The 26,956-nt window shown below is 31.0% G+C and overlaps 2 protein-coding genes across 6 annotated transcripts in view; one reads left to right on the top strand and one right to left on the bottom strand.

Annotated features, from left to right (window-relative positions):
* The window catches only part of LOC134686745 (E3 ubiquitin-protein ligase HACE1-like), a 43,591-nt gene extending 40,285 nt beyond the window's left edge, over positions 1-3,306 (bottom strand). For both annotated transcript variants that reach the window (XR_010101656.1, XM_063546469.1), the window contains exon 1: positions 3,168-3,306. Coding sequence is in view for 1 of the 2 variants with exons in the window: in XM_063546469.1 (XP_063402539.1) it covers positions 3,168-3,231 (64 nt within the window). In the remaining variant the exon portion in view is untranslated. The remainder of the gene's footprint in view (positions 1-3,167) is intronic.
* A 7,354-nt stretch (positions 3,307-10,660) lies between these two features.
* The window catches only part of LOC134686744 (synaptotagmin-1-like), a 65,065-nt gene continuing 48,769 nt past the window's right edge, over positions 10,661-26,956 (top strand). The window contains exons 1-4 of one of the 4 annotated variants that reach the window (XM_063546465.1): positions 10,661-10,710; positions 16,629-16,712; positions 21,548-21,634; positions 24,129-24,201. The gene's annotated coding sequence lies outside the window, so the exon portion shown is untranslated. The other 3 variants (XM_063546462.1, XM_063546461.1, XM_063546464.1) reach the window with 3 other exon arrangements.

Raw genomic sequence — 26,956 nt, 5'->3', positions numbered from 1 at the left:
ATATGTTTCATTATAATACTTTATTCTGATTGGCTAACTGCACATCACATGTTATTCCTCAAGCAATTGCATCACTCAATAAAACTTTTCATTCATGATAACACGTGGTCCCACAATAAAGTGCACAGATGAATTGAATAAAAAAGTAATAAAATTCATGTTTTCATGATCCTAGCTAAAAAAAGTAATTATAAGTATTGAATGTTTCTTTTTGTATTAACCTCATAGGGTTGCAAAAGCGTTGACCGTGTTTTGACCGACATTTTTAGAATGAAGCGCTTACGCTTACGCGCTTCATACAAAAAGTACTTCGGTCAACGCTTTTACACCTCAATGAATTTACAAAAAAAAAGCATTCAATACTTAAATGCAGTTGTAAATTTTTAAAGCAAAAAGAGTTAATACTAACTTTCACTTTTTTTGGATGTTCATGTACATTTTGTATGTATTTATTTTTCTCAACTACATGAATTTTTTGGTGTATTTTTAATGATACATATGAGTAGTCCAAATAATTATTACGTCTGGCAAGGCTTTTTAAATTTTTTTCTGGGACACCTTCCTATGACCACAAGGCTATGTTTATTTTTTTCTGGGACGCCTTCTTAGGAAGCCTTCCTACGAACGTCTTAGGAAGGCGTCCCAGAAAAAAATAAAATAGCCTTGTCAGACGTCATTATTATTTGGACTAATACATGAGATATTGGATATTTTTATGCATTATTTAACCAGTTGAGTCTTTTACAGGATTGTTTGTTTAATGCTGTTTAAACATTACTGAAAAAAACCACCTAAAATTTGCTAATTATTTGGCATGAAAGTTTGATTTATTGAAAGGGACTCATAGTTTTCCATTTAATTTTAATAATTGTCTAATGGTTAAAACAATAGCTTCGTTGTTTACTTTTATACACAACAACATATTCACTTTGGTTTCGTTGTTTACCTAATATTCACTATGTACTTGGTAACAGTTATTAATTAATTGAATAGAAAATATTATAATAAATATTATTGGAAGCCGAATTGACGTCAAATAGGTGCCGATTTGACTAGATGCCAATTTAACCAGGTGCCGACTTGACTTGTACGTTTCAATTCTTCTGCGATCGTTTGCAGTATTTTCTTGAGAAAACCTATTTTCCATCATCAAAAGGAAGAAGAAACTGCTTGAAATGATTCCGGAACGCTTCGTGATTGTTAAAATAAGTTTAATTCACTCAAAAAACAATTTTAAAACTTGCGACATTTAAACAGGAAGTTTCAAAAGCACGTGTAAAAGAAGAAATTAACCGGTGAGAGTGGAAATCCGTACATAACATATATCACTATAGTACGACTTTCATACATGTGAACCTCCCGACGGGAGTACAAAACTCCCGTTTTCAGGGGTCTCCTCCCGTCCTCCCGTTCAGGAGAAAAAACTCCCGTGTATGAAATATTTCATGAATGAAAATTTTCAGCCGCCATATTTGATCATTTCTAACTAACTGTACGGGTGTAATTGACACCTGTGTTAAATTTTACCTGTACATCAAAGAAGATGTATAATTAATTGGCTTCACTTGACAGCTGGGGTGTCAAACATATTGGTAATCAACAATGTTTACCTCTGGCTAACTGCCGTTGTGTTGTTGTGTTATAAAAACGATGTGTATTGGGAATATTGAAATATATTTTTGTTACTTCCCTTTGTTTTATCCTGTTTTCAGTTATTTTGCTTTTAAAAATGTAAATTGTAAAAAGACTATTAATGATTAATATTTTAATCTAATAATCATAAACGGATGTTGATTAAATGAACTTAAATGTTTTGGGACAAATAAAAATATTTAAATTTATAAATTATTTTAGCAATCTAGACCTCCTTTCAAGGATTAAATTGAAGTTTATATTGTAAATCTGTTTATCAATTATGTGATTGGAACATACAATATGTACATTAAGACTAATAAATTTCTAGTTAGTTTAATTGGGATTATAAAACCTTGGGTTTGAGAATTGTAGATGTTAGAATTTATAAGATTTTATTGTGTAAGCTAGGAATAGCAAAACATTTTACAATGTTAAAGTCTTTTTAGGTTTTCTACAAATAAGACTTTCATAATGCTTTTAAAAAACCCATGCAGTACTACTGTTAGTGTTTGTTATTTTTTTAATTAATTTATGATGTTGCAAACAAACATGTAGCTATTTCTCTCTTATTTGTCTATACATTTACCAATGATAAGGAGATGGAGACATGAATAAAAATCTATACAGATAAGATAGATACATGTAAATATAATGATTTATTTGCAAGCAGTGAACAATCATTTATCAAAAACAAAACAAAACTAAACAGGAAACAGATTCTTCTTAATATTTTATTTTATTCAAATAGAAAGGCAATAAGGGCTCTTTAAACATATTACAATTTGTAGAAAAAACACAATTTCTACTTCATATGGTTACATTTACGACAAAATTTATGTCGATAAAAAAACCTCCTGATCTGAGTCCTAATCTCCTGACCAAAATTTCCAAATCTCCTGATCTGAGTTTCACAGTCCATCACATGTATGGACTTTTAAAGCAAAACAGTTTCATCCTTTTGTAAAACAGTCTTAAATATACCTATCACATTAAAGTTTGAAGGGTCTTAAGCTTATTCAAACCATATAAGTCGGTATGAAACACCAAAAGGGAATGATAATAACCGATTACGTTTTGTAGTTTACAAAATTCTGGACTGGTTCCTGTCAAACTACAACACTTTGTTCGACTGTAGTGGAATACAAACAGAAACCAGTTAGTTTGTAAACTGGTTCCTGGCTGATTACTACACAATGCTCATGCATAATGATAACACAAGCACATTCCAGTTTGTATTGAAATTAGTAAATACGAAACCAAGCGCGGTAGGCAGAGAAATCAGGTCGGCAGTTATGGAACAATGACTGCGTCATTTTCCAAAAATGTAAGAGCCAATCTGCTCTTATTATTCTTTTAAGGGTAATACATTGTGTATTTCTTTCTTAAAAATAACAACAGATATTACAAACTAAGCATGTCTATTCTATATTCATGACATTTAATTACTTCCTCACATAATGTTTTTGTCATTTGTTGTGAAACTTATGTATGAAAAAGACAAATTAATTTATCAAGACAAAATGTTTCGTTACCATCGGGAAGTTCAACAGTTCTAGCACTTCTCAGAGACTTTGCCAAATCCTTGAGGAATTCCATTTTAAACAGAATTAGCTAAAAGTATCAAAACATTGTCAGAGGTAAAAATAGCTTCTGCTATGATTTCGAAATCTGAAATTTTGCAAAACGAAACTGCGATTTCGGAGACCGGTAAATCTACAGAATGAAATATTTCCGGCATCAAAATTATAACCAGTTTAAAAATTAAGTAGCATTAAATGAATTTAATATTCTAAAGCAGACCTATACGCTAAAAATAATAAATTTTATTTTAAAAATCGTTTTGTCAAATAAAGAAGAAAGATTCAGTTACTTCCCTTTGGTTGCTGTGGAAAATCAAAAAAATCAGAATACAGAAATCAAATGAAAAATGCCGCGATAGTTAAATGTATATTCTTCGGGTTCTTTGTGAGACATAGAGCATAGTTGTTATTTCAAAGCACAGTCAGAATGTCCAAAAAGTAATGTAATACGTAATCAATATCTTCAATCTTGCCAAGATAAAGCAACAGAAGTCGGAAAGGTGCGCTCGATTTACAGTTTTCTCATCTGTATCAGTTAAAAATGCCTTTTAAGGTATAGAAAACACCGATAATGTGCATTGTCATAAGTACTCGTTAATTGTGATAGTTCACTATATAAATATTTCCAATAACACTTTCTAATGGGTTTTTTCAATGTCTGGACTGAGAGATTTTTATTTATTTTTTTTTTTGGGGGGGGGGTCTGATATGACATACATTGTCAGGATACACCTTATCGCTATTTAGTCCATTCCTGGAAAAACAGTCATTTATACAACTTCCTGTTTAGGTCACGCGGGCCGAATATGGAGGTCATCAGCAGTGAGCTGAGGGAGGAAAAACTTTAGAAAGTGATCATCGAGAAACTTTGATATAATATGATCCACTTTTTTCAAAATTAAAATTGAAGTAAAAAAATATTTTGTTTGAAGTATTTACGGTAGTTTAAACAGGTATCATTAAAAAGTATTTTGCATGGCGAATTGATAAAACAGGGTCCCAGATAGCTTCAACTGGATGAAAAAGTTGTGTAATTTTAGAACTTATCGGGAATGGAATAAATAGCGATTAGGTGTATTGCTGCGGATAATTCTGATCAACCTGCTAAAAAGAACTCAACAGTTGTCTTGACATGCCATGCACATTTTTTTTTTTATTATTTCCCCTTATAAACCTTATTTGTTTTGTCTAAACCCTTCAGGTCATGCAATTCTTTTTTTGTTTTGACAGATAAAAAAACAAGTGAAAGAACCTCCTTTAAACCAATAATCAATGGTGCTTTGATCGTGGAAATTTTTGTGTTAAATTTCAAATAGCTTAAGGTTCATCTGAAGGAATTGAAAAATATGGCCGTTTTTACACCCAAACATTTACTATTAGTCCGTTAGTACAGACAAACTGATGCATCCAGGAAAGTTTTAAGGCATGGCAGGACCTAAATATATAAAAGTTATATGAAGTCTATGTTTCAGAAAATTGATAACTTACCTGCCTGGATTTTGATGTGCATTTTTTTCCAGTCTGCAGAAGATCTATCTATAGCAAAAATAAACAAACACACATAGTTTCATTTGATACGGTCCACTCATTTACACAGTTTAAATCACCTATTGTTTACAGGTGTCTATTGTCCATCTTTTGTCCATTCAAATCAATACTACTCACAACATTGATTATACGAGGGGAACTTCTCAAACATTTTCTCAACTTAGTTTATTTTTGCACCTTATGCACATTGATGCAGGAATAAAAAAAAATGAATTTCAAAATCCAGAAAAGTTTATAATTTTCTGAATCATAAAATGCATTTCAAATTTTATTATCTAGGTCCAGCCATGCCTTAAAACTTTCACAGGTGGACAAGTTTGTCTGTACTCAGAGTAAAATTTGTAGTTTAAATACGGCCATATATTACCCAAAAGGTTATGATGAACCTTAAAAATATTCACAATATACATGATACAGTTCTGCCAACTTTTCATGAACCAAATGCGTGAGATTTGGCCAAAATTTAAAAGATCAAAGAGAAAATACAATAGATCAAAAGAAAATGCTGCCAAAAAAGCATGAACATGCGTGAATCTCACACTAAATGCTTGAGACTTGGCAGCCCTGTAAATTAAATAATATAGATCAAGAAATAACTATAAACATGATAAACTAGATTTTTTTTAATAATATTAATAATCTGTCGGTGGTTTAAGAATGAAATTCTCTATAGAGCAAAACTGCATGTGCTTGTTATATTTTTTCCCCCCAAAATATAAAAATATAAAAGTTTGTCCTGTCATGCCTGTCACAGCTAACCCTTTAATGTTTCTTGTGTTAGGGATTTCATAAAATTTACATTCAATTATCAAAAGTGCTATTCTTTCTCATGTTTCTAATTTTTTCTTTCTTATTTTCTCAGTGTTATAGGATATATTTATAAAAAAAGAAGATGTGGTATGATTGCCAATGAGACAACTCTCAACAAGAGACCAAAATGACACAGAAATTAACAACTATAGGTCACTGTACAGCCTTCAACAATGAGCAAAGTCCATATTGTATAGTCAGCTATCAAAGGCTCGAAATCAAAAGACAATGTAAAACAATTTAAAAAACGAGGAAACTTAAATGGCCTAATTTATGTAATGTTGATTTTGTTTGTAAATTCACTTCCAAGATTAATGCTTTCATGGGCCATTTAAAAAAAAAAGGGGGGGGGGGGGGGGGGGTTCTAACCATTGGTGTGTCCATCATGTCCATTCTACCAACAAATATTGCTGTCACCATGACTTCATATCTTGTTCACGGCTTGGCAGTGAGTTTTCAAGTAACATATAAAATTCAGAAAATATTTTGGAAATAGGAAATGTGATCACTTTTCATCTTCATGGTCACTACACCATCTTTACTGTTATAGCCAAATACTTTTCAAGAACTAGTTTTCAATATCATACCTGCCAACTGTCACTATTTGCAGGGGATTTCCCCCATGGAGGCTCCCAAATTGAAATTTTGAAAGAGCAATTTTGTCCACATTGAATTTAAACAAAACAATTAATTTCAGAGTGACTTTCGGATTATGAAAGTATGAAGAGGCCAAAAAACAAAATATATTTGCAGGCTCCTTGAAGGTTTTACAGAACTATATCAGTCATCTTGCATGCAAAACCCTCATGGGCATTTTGAAAAGTTGGCAGGTATGCAATATATGTATGTGTTTAATGTACTTAATCTTAATTTTTGTTACTCATGTCTGCAGTATTATTGAATTTACAATTTTCATTTTAGTCTGCAGCTTGACAGTACTGAGCAATGTAAAGAGTGGGGATTACTTTATTTTCCGGATCATCGTATCCTTCCTGTTTTTAGATATTTTTAATTACAAGTTGGGGTAAGCTATGCATTCATTCTTATTATAATCCATTGTTATCAGTGATAGCTATTTTTTAGGCAGTTAAGCTGCCTTATGCGAGAACCCTGGATTTGTGTGCTACCCAATAAATGCTGAAATATGTGCCATTGTTATCATCTAGCTGGCTACTATGTTATTTATAACTTATTGGACAGTTTTTTCATACTTTTCATTCTGGATTACAAAAAATATGACTAGAAAATCCTTAAATGATTGTCGATTTTCCCAAAAGTTTTGAAGTTGCACATAGGAAGTAGAGCACATTAGGAATCCTCATGTAGTTTATTATCCCCTGAGCTTTTGGCTAAGATGTCAAAGAACAAATGTATGAAATTTTATATTTAATCGACGAATATCTCTAAAGACAAGTAGTTTAGATTTCCCAAATTGCAAAAGTCGTAGGAATATTGTTTGTCATCAATACGTAGTCAACTACGTCAGTAGTCTATTAAAAAAAGTTCGACTGATCACGCTGTTGGCGGCAATTTTGAATTTATAGAAAACAAAATTTCGTATCTTTTCAATTTGGATGCAGGGGTTCAAATTAGCGGTGGTCCGAAGTCTGCGACCTTCCACTTTTGCAGCCGGACTTTCTACTTTGTTACTAGCCACGCCCGACATGCCCGAAGGACCTTGAAGGAAAATAAATAATAACTTTCCAAACATTTTTACCAAAGTTTTCAAATAAACGATCTTAAACTTATTTTCATCATTACTTTCCATGACAGCGATGTTCAATTTGTTCAACCGCTAAATTTATTCAGAAAATCGCTGACAAATAATGTTTAAATCCTAGTAAAATCGTACCTCACTCAATCTGTCAAAAAAACAACATTGAAAATAAAATGGCTGCCGCGATAAAAATACAATATCGGATCCGAATACAGAAGCGGATAATGGTAATCCCCGGTTTGGCTATCTTTTTTTTTTTAAATCCAGACAGGTGACAAAATACATCTATGTATGGTAAATAAATATAAAAACTAGAATTGAAAACCAAAAGATATATGTAAAAGAAAGAAAAAGCAGAAAATATTTTGTACACAATGTCAAAATCCAATACAATGTGACAGCTGGGAACAGTTTATCTAACAATATATATGTTCCTGGTAACAGTATTTTTTTTTATCAGTGATAAATGTTGGAAATGCATGTTAGATGCTTTTCAAGTTAAAGATATTACTGCAATGTCAAGGGGTATTTTTTCTTCTCAATTTTATAGGTCAGTTGAAATAGCAGGAAGTTTCTTATATAAAAAAAAGATGTGGTATGATGCAATTGCCAATGAGACAACTATCCACAAAAGACCAAAATGACCATAACTTGGTAACGGTGAAGATCCCCACCCCTAAACCATATATCTTCATGTATAGGACAATATAACAAATCATATGAAATAAAGGTGGCGTTCGTGGGGCCACTCTCCCCTTTCTGTTTGAGAATTTATAACGGTCGAGATCCACAATCTTAAACAATATATATTTATGTATGGGACAATATTATAATTCAAATGAGTTATAAGGGGGTCCCTATGGTCACTGTACACCCTCCTGTTTGAGAACTTGGAAAAATTTGAGATCATCACCCCTTAACCATATATACTCATGTATAAGACTATATAACAAATCAAATGAAATATAGGGGAAGTCCCTGTGGTCGACCTACCCACTCCTGTTTGATAACTTAGAAACAGATGAGATCCCCACCCCTCAACCATATATATTCATGTATTGGACAATATAACAAATCAAATGAAATATAGGGGAAGTCACTGGGGTCCCCACCCCCTCCTGTTTGAAAACTTGATAACGGTCCAGATCCCCACCCATAAACCATATATATATATTTATGTATGGGACAATATAAACAAGAATTATCTTTAAAAAAGATATCCAACGTATTTAAATTTGAGTATATGTTTAAAACTATCATTTCAATAACCTTCAGAAGCACAATGACTTAATGATGCAGGACCTCTATAATAAAATCTCCATCTGAATGTAACTACAAGAAATTCTTTACTAAGTCTGGTTATATTAGAAAGGCAATAATATATAAGAATATTGTGATGACACCTAAAATATTTATTTGTCAAAAAATCTAGTGCAAATAAAAAGAAACAAATATACATTTTCTACTGTTTACATTAAACTTAATTCATGGTTAACAAAGCGAGAAACTATTGGTAGTATAAGTAGTATCTTTCTGTTTATATTTACCAAAACCCCGCGGAAATTGCACATGCGTAGGTGCGTTCTAAAAGTCATGTACGTTCGTACAACAAAGTTTACATTAAAAATATATATTTATACAATTGTCCCGAATAAACAGCTGTCATGGATGCAAAGAGCTATTGGAGAAACAATTATTTTAATAAAGATATAAATCTTTGTAAGATCTAGTTCAAATATTATAGTTTTTCACTTGCTTTCCATCACGATATTATTTTCGAGACGTTTTTTCAAACACAACCAAATCACCCACTATGACAGCATTTTGTCCAATCACAAAAAGGAATTTCGAGCATGCGTAGTCCGTTGCCATAGTGAAGCGTCCTTAAGTTCAAAGTGCACAAACCGAAACTATACCGACTACGTCGGAAAAATCAAATGAAAAATAGGGATAGTCCCTAGGGTCACCCCACATCCTCTTGTGTGTGTTTTGAGAACTTGTAAAAGATTAAGATACCAACGCCTAAACCATATTCATTCCTGTTTGTCATTTCAAAAAAGATTGAATGACATACAAGGTCAATCTCGTAGGCGACAGCCGCGACACATATGCATATCACTTTGCTAGACCCTAACACCTGTCATTTTATTCCAAACTTAGACATTGTGGACTTGGGGTGAAGGTAGGAGTCATTTACATTTACTATGGACAGGTCAGTCAGACCTCACCATTGATCCCTGTAGTAGTAAACATTTGTCTGCTTTGTGTCTCATAACTTTTGTACTGTAGAACACAAACTCAGTTTTCTTTCCAGGGAAGCAAGTCCATTCATACTTTTACAAGTTGTACTAAAGTCAACTTGAACTACTAACAGTCAACTAATATGAACAATTGCTATCAACTAGAACTTCAATCATTGCAAATTTGTACCACTACTGACTCATGACCATTCGTGGTCATGTGTGTTGCTATTGAAAACCTTGATAAAATATGAATTATTTGCCTTAATGATTAATTCATTAAATGAACATAAATGTACAATTATATATGAATGTTTAATGTTTGTTCTTTGAAATCTTTAAAAAAAAAGGTTAAAGCAACATTGCCAGAGTTTTCATAATTATGTTTGCCTTGGTTTTTGGTTAACTGCCTACAGTGCTTACAGCGCTTTGATTTAATGATTTCAACTGTGGTTGTAAGATTATGACAATACATAGACATACATTATAGCTACCTGTATATTAAAATTTAAGATTATAAATGTCATGGATGAGTTGTGATTGACAATTATCCACAAAAGCCACAAAAGCCAAAAGACATGAATGAAAGTAACCATAAGTAAAATTGAACAAAACTAAACTTTATACAATGTTATAAGCTATGAACAATCAATAAAGCCTCTGATATGACAAATTGATATTTTTTTTCCATTTTTTACATACACAAAAAATCACAAGAAAACAGTTAAAAAAAAAAAAAGTGAAAAAGTTTGTACTGCAGCCAGTCTCCGGCAGCCAGTTAAGTACATGTAGCTGTATTATAAGTTCATGCAATGTTAATGTTAAGCATGTTCAAGGAAAAAGTCATATATCTTATACATGTATGTTCCCTTAATCGTTTAATAAGATTGTTAGAAAATTTTATGGTAGTTTTTCATTGCCATATGATAATCATGAGTTGAACTGCTGTTTGAAGTCAGCAATATGGCAGTTGTTATCCATTTATTTGATGTTTTGAGTTTTTGATGTTGCCATTTAAATTTGTTAAAATTTTCCTCAGAGTTTACTATTTTTGTTATTTTACTTTTCAACACTTATGTTATATATATATATATAATATTTACTGATTATTTTGCAGGTGCTACAAAAGAAATTATTATTAATAACCCCGAAGATGATTACAAAACACAGGTAATGAAAGGTAAGCATAAATCTATATTTAGAAATTAGTTATTTAACTTAAGAATCATATTTCTATATTTAAACTTAGACTCTTGCACCATCGCATGTAAAATTTTCTTTATACATATATTGTATTGGTGAAGTTTTGCAAATGTTTTTGCAATGTATGATTATTTACAATGATTTATGAATGAGGAATGTTACATGAATAAGTGGAGAATTTTATTATTATTGTAGCTAGAGGTTTCAAATTTGTACAATAGTCTACTGTAAAATAAATGTCTTATTACAACTTTGTTCATGTTTGTTGGGGACATTCTTAAAGGTTGACATTTGTGTTTTAAAATATATATATTTAGTATGTATACAGTATATACTGGAAATGCATGTGATGTGGATAGAATTTTTCAAAATAATCATTGGAATTCTTAGTAACCCTGTACTCTGCATTATGACATGTATGTGTACTGCGTTGGATTATTTATAAGGCCTTTGATATATGGAGTTTTGTGACCTGGAAATTACATGTACATGATGTATACCAGCACTCTACTAGTCTGTATGTACTATAAATCTCAACCATGTTAAATGAGTGAAACAAATTTATTTAAAAAAGTAAATAACAAAAATAAAGAGGCTCTACCATTATACGCTTATAGCTGATAAATGAAACTATACATGACATGAGTTTCTCCAAGTAAGCTTCTAAATAACTTACTCTTTATCAATGATCTAAAAATAGCAATTACTATAAAATGGAAGCGTTTGATTGTCACTATCATATTGACCTGCCTCCGGACTTGCACATCTGTTATCTCTGGAAGAGCATTGAACAACAGAAAGCTAACCAACACAACCATGTAAAACAGAATGGTAGTGAAATCAACACAGTTGAGAGTATAAAATCATATGACCATACAAAATGGCATAAAAATACCACAGCAGATTCAAAATCACATTCAATTGCTAGATTTGATAACAATTTTGGAATAAACCCACATGTATTGGAAAAAGAAAGATGGATAGATTGGGATTCATATCTAAAAACAAGCAAGACTGAATGGGAATCAGATAAATGGGAATTATGGTCTGAACATGGTTACAAACTTAAACTAAGAGAGAAGCAAGAGGAGTTTATTCCTCATGGAATTGTGTGTTTATGTGATCCAGACTTTTATCCTACTATAATTCCTGACAATCTGCCATGGAAGATAGCTATTGGAATACACCCTACAAAAGCTACATTCATAACAAAGGAAAAATTTTCTGTACTGAAGAGACTGTTTAGAAAAAAAAATGTATGTGCTCTTGGTGAAATAGGACTTGACCGGCGACAACACAGACTTACTTGGGTGGAGCAGGAACTTATATTTCAGCGCATGTTGGGCTTATCACAAACATATAAATTTAAAGTGCAGAAGCCCATCATGATAAACGTTCATGGTACAGAGGATGATCTTTGTAGTAAAAAGGCTTATACAGATGTGCTGAATATAGTAAAACTGTGATGTAAAAAGAAACAAAAGATTCATCTATGTAATTTCCATGGTACAGCGGATATAGTTAATCAGTGGATAACAGCTTTTCCAAACACATATTTCAGTTTCCTGAACAATATTAAAGATTTCATTTTTAATCAGTTGCGAGCAGTAGAGGTAGTTCCATTAGATAGACTTTTACTGCAATCATATTACGCTGAAGAGCAAAATGAGCAAAGAGTTATCTCCCTTGCAGACAATGCTGACAGGTTGTCACATATCCGTGAAGAAGAACTTTGTGTGATTTTAGAAAAAACATTTAAAAATGGAAAACATTTATTTTCTTTATAATGTAGATTTGTAGTTTTTTTTTCATGGTAAAATTGTATAGTATATATAGTACTTTATTTGAAACAAATGTTTAACATTAAAAACACATAAAGCAAAGTTAGACCTAAATATAAGTCAATTATTTTTGTAAAAGAAGTATTTTTGTAGCTTTTAAGGGATTTAGAAATTATCATTGAATGTTTGTTATTTCATAATTGCTAGCTTAATCTCGTGGGTATCAGTTCTCAAGGCAAGATGTAACATCTTTCTATTGTTTACAGTTTATAAATGGAATTTCCACGCTTTTTTCACACCCCCAAATGCAAATTTTCTTTGATTTTAGATCTCATTAGGTTTCCTGTATGTACATATAGTGAATGAAAGATGAAAGAAAACTATTAGCAAGCTGAAAAGTGTTGTTGCTTACATCTACTTTATTTGGTCTCTTGGGGGTTATATGTCATTGGCATTCGTACCACATCTTACTTCTCTCAATTTTATATGTTAATTTACTGATCTTTTACAAAATATTGTGAAAACTGATTATTTGTGAAGTTATTAATGTATTGTTGACATGTTAATAGTGGTATTTTTGATGATTGAAAAACTAAGCTCAATATTTTTAAAGCTTGTATTTTTATTAAACAAATGTCAGTTCTAACTAGACTCTTGAGTCGGCTTTAACCCTTTCCTCCATAATGACGCCTTTTGACGCCACCCCCTTTACTCCATAATGACGCCTTTTGACGCCTGTGTAGTACCTCAGTTGAAACACTTCGACTACAAAGTGTCTGCAGTTGACTTAATAAAGTTTGTATCCAATATGAAAAGGAATATCATAGGAATATCTGACTTAAATTTATTTGATGAAATAGTTGTTTTTCACAATGCTTTAATACTTCAAATCATAAGTTCAGCATTTTATCAAAAAAATCCTATGCGAATCAAGTATGCAAAAAAAAAAATTCAATGTAGGAAAGGGTTAAATCATCTCACAAAGATGTCATACACAGTTTTAAAAAGAAAAAAGAAACAACTGACCAGTATGATATAGACAGTGATAAATTTGACATTCACTGGCATGACTTGGGGAGTTCACTGCAATTATAATTCCAAAATAGAAATAATTTTATTAAAAAAAAATGTTTTAATCAAAGACACTAGGTGTAGTGCTGCTTAAATTCTGAAATTTCTGCTATTTTTCTGTTGGACAACTAAAGCACAAATTAGCAATAGAATTATGTGGAAAAATAATTATCAAAAACATGAATTATCTCCCTTTGATTGCCAAAAAATAATTGATAAATCTTTGGCATTATAATTACAATTTTTATCCATGATTATTTGAAATCAGAAAGTTATTGTCTCAAAAATTGCAAAATAAGGCATAAAAGATAAAGCGAATTAGCTGGGGACATAATAAGGAAATGAATAGTTTTATTGTTTTTACATCATAAATTTATAGTTGGTAGAAGCTGAGTATTAAGACATAGATATTGATTATATGTTGTACATTGCAGGAAGTTCTAAGAAATATAAAGCTTCATAAAACGTTCTTATGACACAGACATCAAATCAATATACAGCTTTTACTTATTGACTAAGTGGCTGCATGGCGTAAAGAAACTTTTCTTTAACAGTTAAATGTCAACTTGATCTTTAAAATTAATGAAGCTAAGGTTCGTATTCCTTGTTGAAAAAGTCTATGTAAATACAAATTTGTAATTTTGTACAAGCATATGCACCAACAGCCTAGTTCTTTGCATTGATTGGAAATAAAATTTTGAATTAAGCTTTGTCTGTAAATAAATTGTGACATTTATAATTTTTTTAAAATGAATATAAAAGGTTATGTGAGGAATATATGTTAATGAAACAGCAATCGAAAGCAACAAACTGAAGACCAACAAGCAACCTATTTGGGTCAACATGTGGCCTCCTACAACAGATGAAATGAATATTATTCTGTGCAAGTTCAACATGTACAACAAGCCTGATACTATACTGATCGACATCTGAATGATTTACAATTAACTAAGATTTCTCAGTAATGACATGTAATTAAAATAGTTCATAAAAAAACATTGAAAACTGTACACATTTATGAGTTGAACAGTTTAAATTTAATTTTTTTTACAATTTTTTTGTATATAAAATGTGTTTTTATATGAATTATATTTTTGAGTTGTGAAACATTGGTTACCTCTAACTATAGATATATTTATAACTGATCTATAGGAACATATCTCTTTTGACACCTATTATTTCTGTATAAATTTGTGCATTAATTTCCCAGTTTGATAATAAACACAGTCAATAATTTGCTTTGTACTTAATTATGGAAGCTTTTTTTTGCCATATAGGTTTTAATAATTGAAGTGTAGATACATATGAGGTGATAATTGCCATATTCTTTGTACAATGCTACAAAAACAGGAATTTTCAAAGGAAAAATAAAACACCCTCATGAGAGACTCATAATAAATTATAAAACAAACTTAATGGATGGACAAAAACGATGTCAGCAATTACTAAAGGCAACAATAGTATATTGCTGTTTAATAGTCATGAATTGATCAAGCGAAAAAAAATCAGGTCACAAACCATAACCGAGGGAGATGCATCTACTATACATGCTATAAGAGGAAAACAACGGAATATTTTACAGAAACAATGAACTGCAACAAAAACAAACGCCAAAATACATAGAAACAGACTATTTGATTCCTGACTAATGGTACAGGACATTTTAAGAAAAAATGGTGGGTTGAACCTGAATTTATGGCTAGCCAAATCTCTGGCTTATATGGAATGGTTAGTAATACCACTAAAATGACAACATTACTTGACATTATAACAGATGTATATCCTTACATCAAACTACAATTCTTGTAAATATTCTTTTAAAGTGACTGGTATCTGTTTCTTTCCACATATTGTTGAACATTCTGACTCAGTTGAAATTTGTCTACATAAGGAAATGTCTGTACAAAGCCAGGAATATGACAGACTTGACAGTTGTTTTCCATTCCCTTGATGTGTTTGATAACTATACCTATTAACAAATATCAAAGACATCAACTAAAGACAATTACCATTGGACAGTACAGGATCCTGACTTGGGACAGATACATAAAGAATGTGGCGGGGTCAAACCTGTTAACCTTTACTTAACCTTGAACACAATGTTATAGCAGCACAACATCAGTACAAACTGTAAAAATAAGTGCAATTGGCCTATCCAAAAGATGGGTGCTGGACAAAAACAACTCACAAACAAAAACTAAAACAGGTGAAAATATGGGTCTTTTTCATACAGTATATATGTATTGATAGGTAATTTAAAACATAATGGAGATATATGATTGTCTTACACTTTATTTTATTTTCAAGTGAAGATATAGGTCTTTACTTAGGATTACTTATATGATTTGTTTTATTTAGATTCTATTGTATGTGAAATTTAAAGGAAAATAATAGACATTTCAACAATAAAGATTGTTAAATATTTTCTTTAATGGTTATTTTGGCAACAAAAATACAAATGAATTGTTATATATGCCTCAAGTTCGAGATTAACTAAGATAAGCAGTGTTTAGTTATATATTGTTTGTTTTTCGTCTTTTTCATATATTTTTGAACTGAAAATCTTGTACGTATAATTAATGAAGTTGGGTTGGCATCATTTGAGATGAAATTAAAGAGAAATAATGAAGATTTTTATTTTGCAATAATTTTAAAATTCAAAGAGATCCGATTCTAAGAATAACAATTTTTGGTATCGACTCTTAACCCCTGTATTAACAATTTTTTTGTTTTATTTCTTCTCATTTTTCTATAAGACACAACAAGACATCTTCAACAAAGTTTATATTTTAGAACTGACAAAATTTTGAGTTGAATAGATAAAAGTCAACATATTTTTTCTATTTTTCTCTGTCTTAAAAGTTTCTACAATTAATTGAGACATCTTTCAAATATCACTTGTATATTTTCTTTTAGGATTTCTTTTGTACAATTACAACATCTAGGAGCTAGTTCATCCAAGTGGATGTCTTTTTATGGGTGCATAACAGTTAAAAACTGTGACTGTCAAAAGTTAATTGTCATTATTCAATTTCTATTTCAGCTAGTAGCTTACATGATAGGAAGAAAAGGTCATTTTATTAAAGCACAAAAGAAAGGAAAAAAGGACAAGAACTACACAAAGGAGGTATCCATGTAGTATAGTATTTATAAATACAAAATTATCTTTAAATTGTTTAAATAGTAAACTTGAATAGATCTTCACACAGGAATTTATTATCACCAACAAAAATACTTATAAAGGGATATATGACGTAGAAGAAATTTAAAGATCCACGTCATAGCTCTAGGTGTTATTTTCACCTGGGGTATAGAAAGCCTATCACGAAGTTTATACAAAAGACGGAAATTCTTTATGGATGAACAAATACTTAATGGTCACTGAATTTAAATCTTTAAACATGGTGTGTGTTTTTCAACTCAGGTAAAATCTAAATATTTTCCACGTATCTTGTTTATTTTATCATCTGTAGCTTTTGTTGTCTAGAAAATAATTAGTTATACTTAGAGGATTATAAACAAAAATAAGAAATTGGGTAATTTACTATGTGAAATGTACATCTGTAAAGGATAGTTTTCTATGTGGACAGGTAAATACTTTTGCTCCTATTTAGTATATTAACTTACTATTTTCACATCTAATTTGAGAAAAGCTAATTTGGCAATAATCATCTATCTTAGGATACTTTGAAAAGAGAAAAGAACAGAAATTTGGGAGAGGGCGTGCACAAAAGACAATATCATCTGTAGGAGGCACCCTCATGATATAAATGGTAGCCTCTAATTCAGAAATTATGAAACTTACTCAGAAGATCAGTTGTAGCTCTTATAAATATATCTCAATAGTCGTGATAGTATTAAATTAATATTTTGATATAAAAGTAATTTGGTGGAGATACATAATTCAAGAAAAAATCATTTTATATCTTACAATACATTCAAATTGAAATGAAAAATGAAAAGGGGGTGCAGACAAGACAATATAAGATGTAGGAGTCACCCATCATAATATAAATGGGAGCCTCTAGTTCAGAAATTATGAATTCTCCCTCTGAATACCTGTGTCTTCTCACAATGAGAATTAACAGATCTCCTGCTATGGAGTGAAAATCTCCTTACAGTAATAAAGCAAATTTAATAAAACATTATGATTATCTCCCTTTGTAAATAAAGTTTAGTTATACAAAACCTTTAATGATCCTTGAACCCAAACAGGACTTAAGAACTAATCTGAAGATTTCAATTTTAAATGAGAAAGTATAAAATACTAAGAAACAAATAAAAAAAGCATTTATATTGAGTCAACGAAAAAAGACATACAAAATATTTACAAAATCTTACTCAGAAAACTGAATACTGAGCAATAAGAACCCAACCAAAAACTAAGGTTAAGCTGCTCAAGAATAGTCAGACTATTCATATCATATAAAAGATAACATATTATAATAGAGAATTGAAATAGCTAGGATTTGTCAGAGAGATAATAACCCAACCAAAGAGCAGAAACAGCACAAGGCCACCAATTGGTCATGAATTCAGAGAGAAAATCCCAAATCTGGAGACGGTGTTTATATTGCAAAAGAATTCACCTATTTACCTGGGTAATAAAAATAATTTCATTTTAAAGTGGACAGTGAACCACACCACTTAAATAGTTTTCTGTATGATATATATTTGAACTCTCAAAAGCCTGCACTAGAGTAAAATCTAAATGAGATATTAGGATATTTTCCCCATTGTAAATGTATTTCAGTTATTTTATTATTCAAATCTTACAAAGGCAGGTGTTCATATAATGATGTTGTGGTGTTTTGAACTTGCATTGACGGTTGAATGTCTGATCAATGAGACAGCCAATTAACTGTGCATATACTCTATATTATACATACTACCTATTATTATCTCCTAGAATGAAGAGTCAATGGACAAACTCCAACAAAGGACAAAGTTCTATGCCCTGTAATCTTAAGAATATATGTACTGCTATTTTTGGTTATGTTTATAGTTCAAAATCTGACAGTTAATTGGATAGCTGTCAAATTAAAAGGATTAATTTCTACTATTATGATTGAACAAATCAATGGTATTGTTTCTACTTAGAAATTCTTCAGGAATGAAAATGATTTGAAATATCTAGTATCTACGATTCATTTAGTGATGCGTGTACTTATGAATGCAGAGCTTCAGAAACTGACAAAAATGGCGATTATGCATGATTTATGAGTTCTTATATAATTCCAATTCTTGTGCATTTTCCACAACTGTGATAGATATACTGTTAATTGTGTGTCTTATAAATGCATTCGATGGAGATTTCCATAACTTTGATAGAGAATTGTCTCATTTGCACTCATACTGCATCTTCTTACATATTATCTATTTACATCAAGTAGTAGACAGACGTTACAGACAAAAAGATCATTTATCAGACAAAGATTTGACCAAATACCAATTCTGCTGGAAGGAGAAGAACATCAATAATATCTTTTTCCTTTGATATATTTGTAATTACAGTCCATTTGTAATGTTTTGTCTCATTGGATGCAATGTTGATAATAAGCTTACTATCCCATAGAGGAGACAGGAATTGTCATTGTAATACTGATTTTCTCTCCGACACTCCAGCTTCCTTCACCAATCAAAAATTACTGCCACTACTTAATGGGTGTTTTAAGCACTTTCAGCAATATTGCGTAGTAGGCTTCTATGCAATATTACTGAAAGTGCTTAAAACACCCATTAATCAATCAATTAACGTTACACTGATTTTTTTTCATTTTTTACACCCTTTTTAGCTCACCTGGCCCGAAGGGCCAAGTGAGCTTTTCTCATCACTTGGCGTCCGTCGTCCGTCGTCGTCCGTCGTCGTCGTCGTCGTTAACTTTTACAAAAATCTTCTCCTCTGAAACTACTGGGCCAAATCAAACCAAACTTGGCCACAATCATCATTGGGGTATCTAGTTTAAAAAATGTGTGGCGTGACCCGGTCAACCAACCAAGATGGCCGCCACGGCTAAAAATAGAACATAGGGGTAAAATGCAGTTTTTAACTTATAACTCAAAAACCAAAGCATTTAGAGCAAATCTGACATGGGGGTAAAAATGTTTATCAGGTCAAGATCTATCTGCCCTGAAATATTCAGATGAATCGGTCAATAGGTTGTTGGGTTGCTGCCCCTGAATTGGTAATTTTGAAGAAATTTTGCTGTTTTTGGTTATTATCTTGAATATTATTATAGTTAGAGATAAACTGTAAACAGCAATAATGTTCAGCAAAGTAAGATTTACAAATAAGTCAGCATGACCAAAATGGTCAGTTGACCAGTTTAGGAGTTATTGCCCTTTATAGTCAATTTTTAACCATTTTTCGTTAATTTGGTAAATTTATGTAAATTTTTACCAAATATAGTTCTCTGTTACTAATGGGCAAAGTTCATGATAGATATAATTGTAAGAAGCAAAATGGTTCAGTAAAGTAAGAACTTCAAACACATCACCATCACCAAAATACAATTTTGTCATGAATCCATTTGTGTCCTTTGTTTAATATGCACATAGACCAAGGTGAGCGACACAGGCTCTTTAGAGCCTCTAGTTTCATTTAAATATTTCTCTACATAAGGTGAATAAGATTTGAAGTATTTCAGATTATCTGGTCCCTAAATTTTGGACATATTTATGGGAATTTTTCTCATCAACAACATGTCTATTATAAACTTTGTGCCAATTTGTCAAGTTTTTGAAATTTTTCCATTTAAGACATGTTTGTTATAGAATTTGATTTTATAATCAAAATTGGCTAGGAGCAAGATCTGTCACCCCAGTCTGTCACAGATAATGATCAATTATTTGTCAGAAATTATAACTTCAACAAGATAATTAACATTTGAAAAGTTGCATTTTAAGATATCTGCCATCGCAGACAAGAAAGGCTTGAGGAGTTTATATTTATAATCAATATGATACTGGTGATGGAGATAATTAAAGTATATATAAAGGAATATGTAGGAAGATTAATAGATATAATGGAGTCGTAAAGAGCCTTGACATTTTATATACAAATATCCAAAGACTAAAAGACATCTATACTTTACTTTCCATTGCACACCTAATCTGAAAAAATCCAGGATACTGCTGAATTCAAAAAGTTTTTTTGATTTTTTTTATATACAGAAAATGCTTATACAAAATTAAAAAGAATATTAGGAAGATTACTAGATGTTATGGAGTCTGGAGAGCTTTGGCATTTTATATAATATGAACATCTAAAGACCCAATAGACAAGTCACCTGTTCTTGTCACAACTTATCTAAATAAATCCAGGACAACTAACGCTGAAATGCAAAAAGTTATTTGATTTTGTTTCATATTCAGAAAATGTTTATACAAAATTAAAAAGGAATGTATTATAGGAAGAATACAAGATATAATGGAGTCCAGAGAGCCTTGGCATTTTATATAAGAACATCTTAAGACCAAAAGACATCTGTACTTTACTAATATCACACTTATCTCATATTTTGCATCAGCGGTAATTAAGTAATACCCTCTGGACTTATATAGATTAGGTCTAATACTAAATGATTTGATGTGACAATTTGGTAAAGTGCAGATCTTGACCATCAATGGCATCTGAAATTTTTCATAAACATGATTTTTTCTCTTCAACATGAGGGCAGGAGAAGACCAGTGAAAATGTCAAAGAATTTTGGTCAATTTCTTTATGAATTTGTCATGTTGTTGGGTAGCTGTCTTCCTCTGATTTACACCACATCTTCTTTTGATTATACTTATTATCTTGTCATCTGAATTACAAACCACCCGTAATGTTCAATAATTTAATGTTTAAGAAAAACATATTAACAAACACATTTTTACTGCCTTAAGGATAAACAAACAACAATGAACAATGTGTTATTTTGATACAGTATATTTAAAAGCATAGATTGTTTTCTTTTGTAGTTAGACATAATGGATTAATAACAAGGAATTGTTGAAAACCAGTTGTAACACTTGTACAGTTTTAAATTGAGAAGAAAGAAAAATCTGGTAATTTTAAATTATTACATTGTTATTTAAGTGGTGTGGACAAAATTAATTGAACTAAAATAAATTATTAATAGACAAATGTTCATATATGTATTTTCACACAAAAAAGTTTATGCTCAAAGCTGGCAAAAAGAGGCAAAGTACTTTTAACAGATACCTGAACATTTAAAAAACTCATTATCATTCCAGATAAAAAAAAAAATTACCATGCTATTGCAAAAAAAAACACAAAAAACATTGAAAGAAAACATAGAAACCCAAGAATGAGCAACATTTAGAACCCTACCAAAAACTAGGGGCTATACTCCATTTGTACTCAGACCGACAATATGTACAATAAAAAATGTCTTAGGACAAACCCTTTGCAAACAATAAAACCCTTTACTGAACAATATGTGTAGAACAAAATCTGTAGGCTGAATTCGATCTGACAATACTTTAATATTTTAGTAAATAATAAACAGTATATTAAAAAAGGTTGTTATATCCTGTGATGTTGGGGTTTTTTTTGGTGAAAAATATGAAGATATCTTTTTTCAACCCTCATTCTTTAATTGTAAGAATTAAAAAAAAAAGGTTCAAAAATAAGGAGAAAAACATCTATAGGTCAACTTACTAAGAATGTATGAATCTCGAAAGCAAGCATGAAAACCTCTAGATCATCATACTAGAATGGATGAATTGCAAATACAAGCATAAAAACCTCTGAAATAAGTCCCTCTTCTAGAATGGATGAATCTCAAAACCAGGCATGAAAACCTCTCACACCCTTCAGCATAATCTTTATTTTATGTTAAGATTAATGTGTGTTAAACACTTTCTTTTCAAAAGATGTCATTTATGAAAATGTTGTTATTTTGAATTTTTCGTCAGTGATCATTGTACAATTCCTTGATATGTTTATGAGGTTGTATATGGCATTTAAATTTGATAATAATGTTATTGCCTCTATAACGCAAGTTCCTTAATTGAAAATTTCCTTCTCTTTTGAAAGTGATTTTAATGAAATTTTAACTTAACTGACAGATCGATGGAGAATTTAATTCTTACAAATTTTCACTTTATTGGTTTTGAGCCATATCAACTCACTTTCAATTTGTATGGTGAAATTTCATTTCTAACATTTATACCCATCTTGTAAAAGTGAGTTTATTGAATAAATTTTTCCTTCGAAAGTTGTCAAATTGATTACAGCATAGTTAAAAGTACGATGTTTACAGTGTTCCCTTAATGAAAGTGATATGAAAATACCAACTGAATTAGATAAAGGGAAGAAACATGACAAAATAATGCATTTCCCAAAGTTGGAAATAATTGATATAACACATGCAATAGATTCCAAATAGATTCCGACACATGCTGTTCTGCATGATACCAGACTAAAAGAAACGTGTTACTGGCAGTCCTGAATAATGTCGACTCATTTTACTGATAAAACAGCAAAAAAGTTTATCACCACATTAAATACATATTTAGGATTTGCTATGCTATAGAACTTGAATCTTATCAGGACATCATTACAAGCCAATGACAGACAGGCCAGTTTCAGATTATAACCAAACTACAGAAAAGTGGGTTATCTGTTCTTATATAAATACTGTCATTTGTTGTCAACCATAAAGTACAATCATGGTAAAAAAATATGCATACAAAATCACTTGAAGCATCTTTCTGTGTCTCTGTGTCAACAATTTTTTGACATCCAAAATTTTATAATTTATTTTGGCCTCATTAACAGGAGTATTCTTAAAAATGCTTAAACAGATGTCAATTCCGTTGATATTTATGTTTGGAAAAATGTGCTCTATGAAATAACATGCATATGGTTATACCTTTGATTTTAAGAAAAAAAGTCATTGTTTTTTTTCTAGGTATTTTCTTCGAATAGAGCTATACATATTAGCTATATTGAGAATCTGATTAAGAGAAACCTGAGATAGTGTAGTGTATTGATTTCTTCATTGGTCCTTGTCATATAAACCACTCGTCACAAATGATCAAAGACCTATTCTATATTCTAATGTCCCCGTTAAATATCTGTAGAACTATTAAAACTCAATTCTAGCTATTTCCAGTTCATTGTCCTGATTTTGTTATACAATGATTAAATAAGACAACCTGACCTTTATATTGTATAAAACTGACATTAAAATGAAACATTTCAACAAAATAACTACATTGAAGTCATTTCGAATGGCAAATGGCAAGATTTCAGAAAATGATACCTGAGACCTTTGGAAATGTAGAATTATGTAAGGTTTTAGAAATTATAAAATAAGATACGATTGCGGCAGTTTTATACTTAAAAACTGTGTATAACAATGAGAGCTCTTTGGTTTTTAAAATGTAAGTAAGAGATTCTGCTATTATTCCCAATATTGTCGTTATTTCAATTTGTCAAAGATGCCGGCTGATTGGTTGAATTGACATTGATTTTTGATTGTATGCAATAAGGAATGTATGTTAATACAAGCTTATATGGTCAATTTTTCAGGTGCCCCTGATTCCTGTCGACTTTAATTAGGTGTTATAGGTGCAAGAAAGAATATGGATTTATCATAGCTCGGGTATGTACATGTGTATAGATATTGATTTTAATATTCGTTGTTATTCGCTTAAGATGGTTGGTAAAAGATAGAGCATTGAATGTTTTTCCAATATCAGGATATTTATTATTTTCAATGCCAGTTGAATTGATTACTTTTGATACCAAATCAATTTCATGTTGTTTTTTTTTAATAATTTTAAATGAGGGACAGGATGAGTCTCATAAAAAATAGATTTTCCAAGATATTCTGCCACACAATTTGATAGAATTTCAGTTTTTGCCTTAAAATCTAGAGACAAGTTTTGTCCATCCAACAAACTTGAAGGATAGGGAATACATAAAATTCAGCAGTCTGATACATGTATCATATTGTACTACCAGTGATATTGTTTGCCTTAAAAATTAGTTGAGAATAAAGGCTTTTTCCCCTGGAGAGGAATCCCAATTTGATAAAGTGGCTTAAAAATATTACCAAAAAGACAACTTTTTTCCCAAATAGTGCAGTCTCAGTAGTTTTTGTGCATGAATACAATTTTCTTGCCTAAAATGACTATATGTGCACATTTGAGGGTCTATTTGTGTATCATCACTCACAAAATGGAGTCTTATCTTAAAGCAGGCAAATTATTACATGATATATGAACATATCTGAGTTAAAAAGAAGGTATGGCATTCCTTTCTAAGTTTGAATCCAGCATTATCCTATATGTCTACCCTCAACCCAACTATAAGGTGTGTTTGACTATGATCTTACTAATTTTATGTCTAGAAATGATTGATTGATTGTTGTTACACCCCACTTTCAACACTATTTTTTTTTTTTGTGGCAGTCAGTTTTTATTGGCAGGGGGAGCCAGAGAGAGTGGCCTGAAACACCAAACTATGGTATATCATGTCTAGGATTACAAGTTTTCCTGCAAAATGTGCAATGATCACAATTTACACTAGCTTCCCCCATCAATGAAACTGGCAGCCGTGGTATAGCCAAATGTACTGAATGTACTGAATGTGGCAGCGCCAACAATCAACTAATCCTCTTTGTTATTAAGTTACTTGTGTTAAATGATGGATTCACTCAAAAGATTGTACTAATATTGTCAAAACAAAAATCAAAAAAATAAGGAGATATGGTATTATAGTGCAAATAAGACAATTCTCCATCCAGGTCACAATGTGTAAAGAGTAAACAATTATAGGTCAAAGTACAGCCTTCAACAGGGAGCCTTGGCTCACACCAAAAAACACTTAAGTCTGATCTATATTAAAAACTTATAGAAATGAAATACAATTATTAACCACATCAACAAATAACAACCACTGGACAACAAGTCCATTTGAAAGAAACTATTTATTTTATTGCCAGCAAGAACTAGTTATCTCTGCATGTGAATAAAACTGGTAAATAGTGCAATGGTGACATAATGGTCTTTAATTCTTTGAAGCAGATATCAGATCAATAAAGTGTATTGACTTTGGTAGCTTTTTACCAATAGAAAATATGGATATCGGACTTGTTGGAAACAATAGACATGAATTGTTGGTATTGATTGTGTGTTAACTTAACTAACGTTACCATCACTCTGGGAATAGATAAACAAAAAAAACGTATCTTGTTGACTGTTTCATATCAGATGCCGTTCCATGGGGAAATTTACAATTTACTGGTATTTTATGGGAATATTGTTCTTAAGTTTAAGTACAATTGACCAAATGTTGCCCACCTTTTAAAGCTAGCTTTGTAGTACAAAAATGTTATTATAATTTTATAATTTTATTCTTTTTTTCTTTTAATAGCAAAATATTTAGATTATTTAACTTTTGCAAAATTAAAAATTCTTACTTTAATGTTTTAAGTTCTGAAAGTATTATTTATATGCGCCATTAACCCAAAATTGCAACAATTGATTTCACATTTTTTTTTCCACTTGTCAAAAAATCACTACACAAAATTTACAAATTTACAGTAAAAAGATTTGATTTTCATGCTCCTGCTGTAGCTGAGGGGGCAGCAAGTCCGTCTGCATGTCAATCCCTATGTCCTGAAAGTGTTTTCCATTCTCTAAATTATGTCATGAACTTATACACAAACAGTTAATAAAAAACTCAGGCAAGTTTGAATTTTGGTTGTGTCACTTCAACTTTTCTAGAGTTATACTCCTTTGCAAATTGCAAAATTGCTGAATTTTTCATTTCTGTTCTTTTACTTAAGTTATCCTCAACAAATGTTATGAAACTTATATACAAACATATTACTACAAAACAAAGGTCAGGTAGGAATTATGGTAGTGTCACTTTTACAGTTCTTGAGTTATATGTAAGCGACAGCATCATCTGTGTCCCATGTACACATTTCCCCATTTATTTTTACACTTAATTCATACTCTTGTTTTCTGTTTAGTTATTGTGCTTGTGACTGAGAGATTCCTAGATAAATTCTTCTTCTTTTATGTAGTTCATTTATGGCAATAAAAACAAATGAAGATTTTGAAAATTTCTGTTAATTTGTTCCTTTCTTTTACTTGGAATGCTTACAATTTAACAGTCTATCTTGATTTTGATTCGTGTATTTGGTATGATCCCCTTCGTTTGAAACTGAATTATTTTGATGACATAACAACATCCTGAAAATGGTTTTGAATTGTAATATTAAAACTTCAGTTGAATATGAATCTGTCCATGTTTGTTTGTCATAAAGAAATGTCAGATATCTAGACAACAAAGAAACATTATGTTTTTGTTTTCCAATAAACGTGTATTGTTTTCCGAATATTGAC

This window comes from Mytilus trossulus, chromosome 10 (assembly GCF_036588685.1).
Source record: "Mytilus trossulus isolate FHL-02 chromosome 10, PNRI_Mtr1.1.1.hap1, whole genome shotgun sequence".
Lineage (NCBI taxonomy): Eukaryota > Metazoa > Mollusca > Bivalvia > Mytilida > Mytilidae > Mytilus > Mytilus trossulus.
The sequence above is the reverse complement of the archived record's forward strand: the minus strand, read 5'-3'. Positions and strand labels throughout refer to the sequence as shown.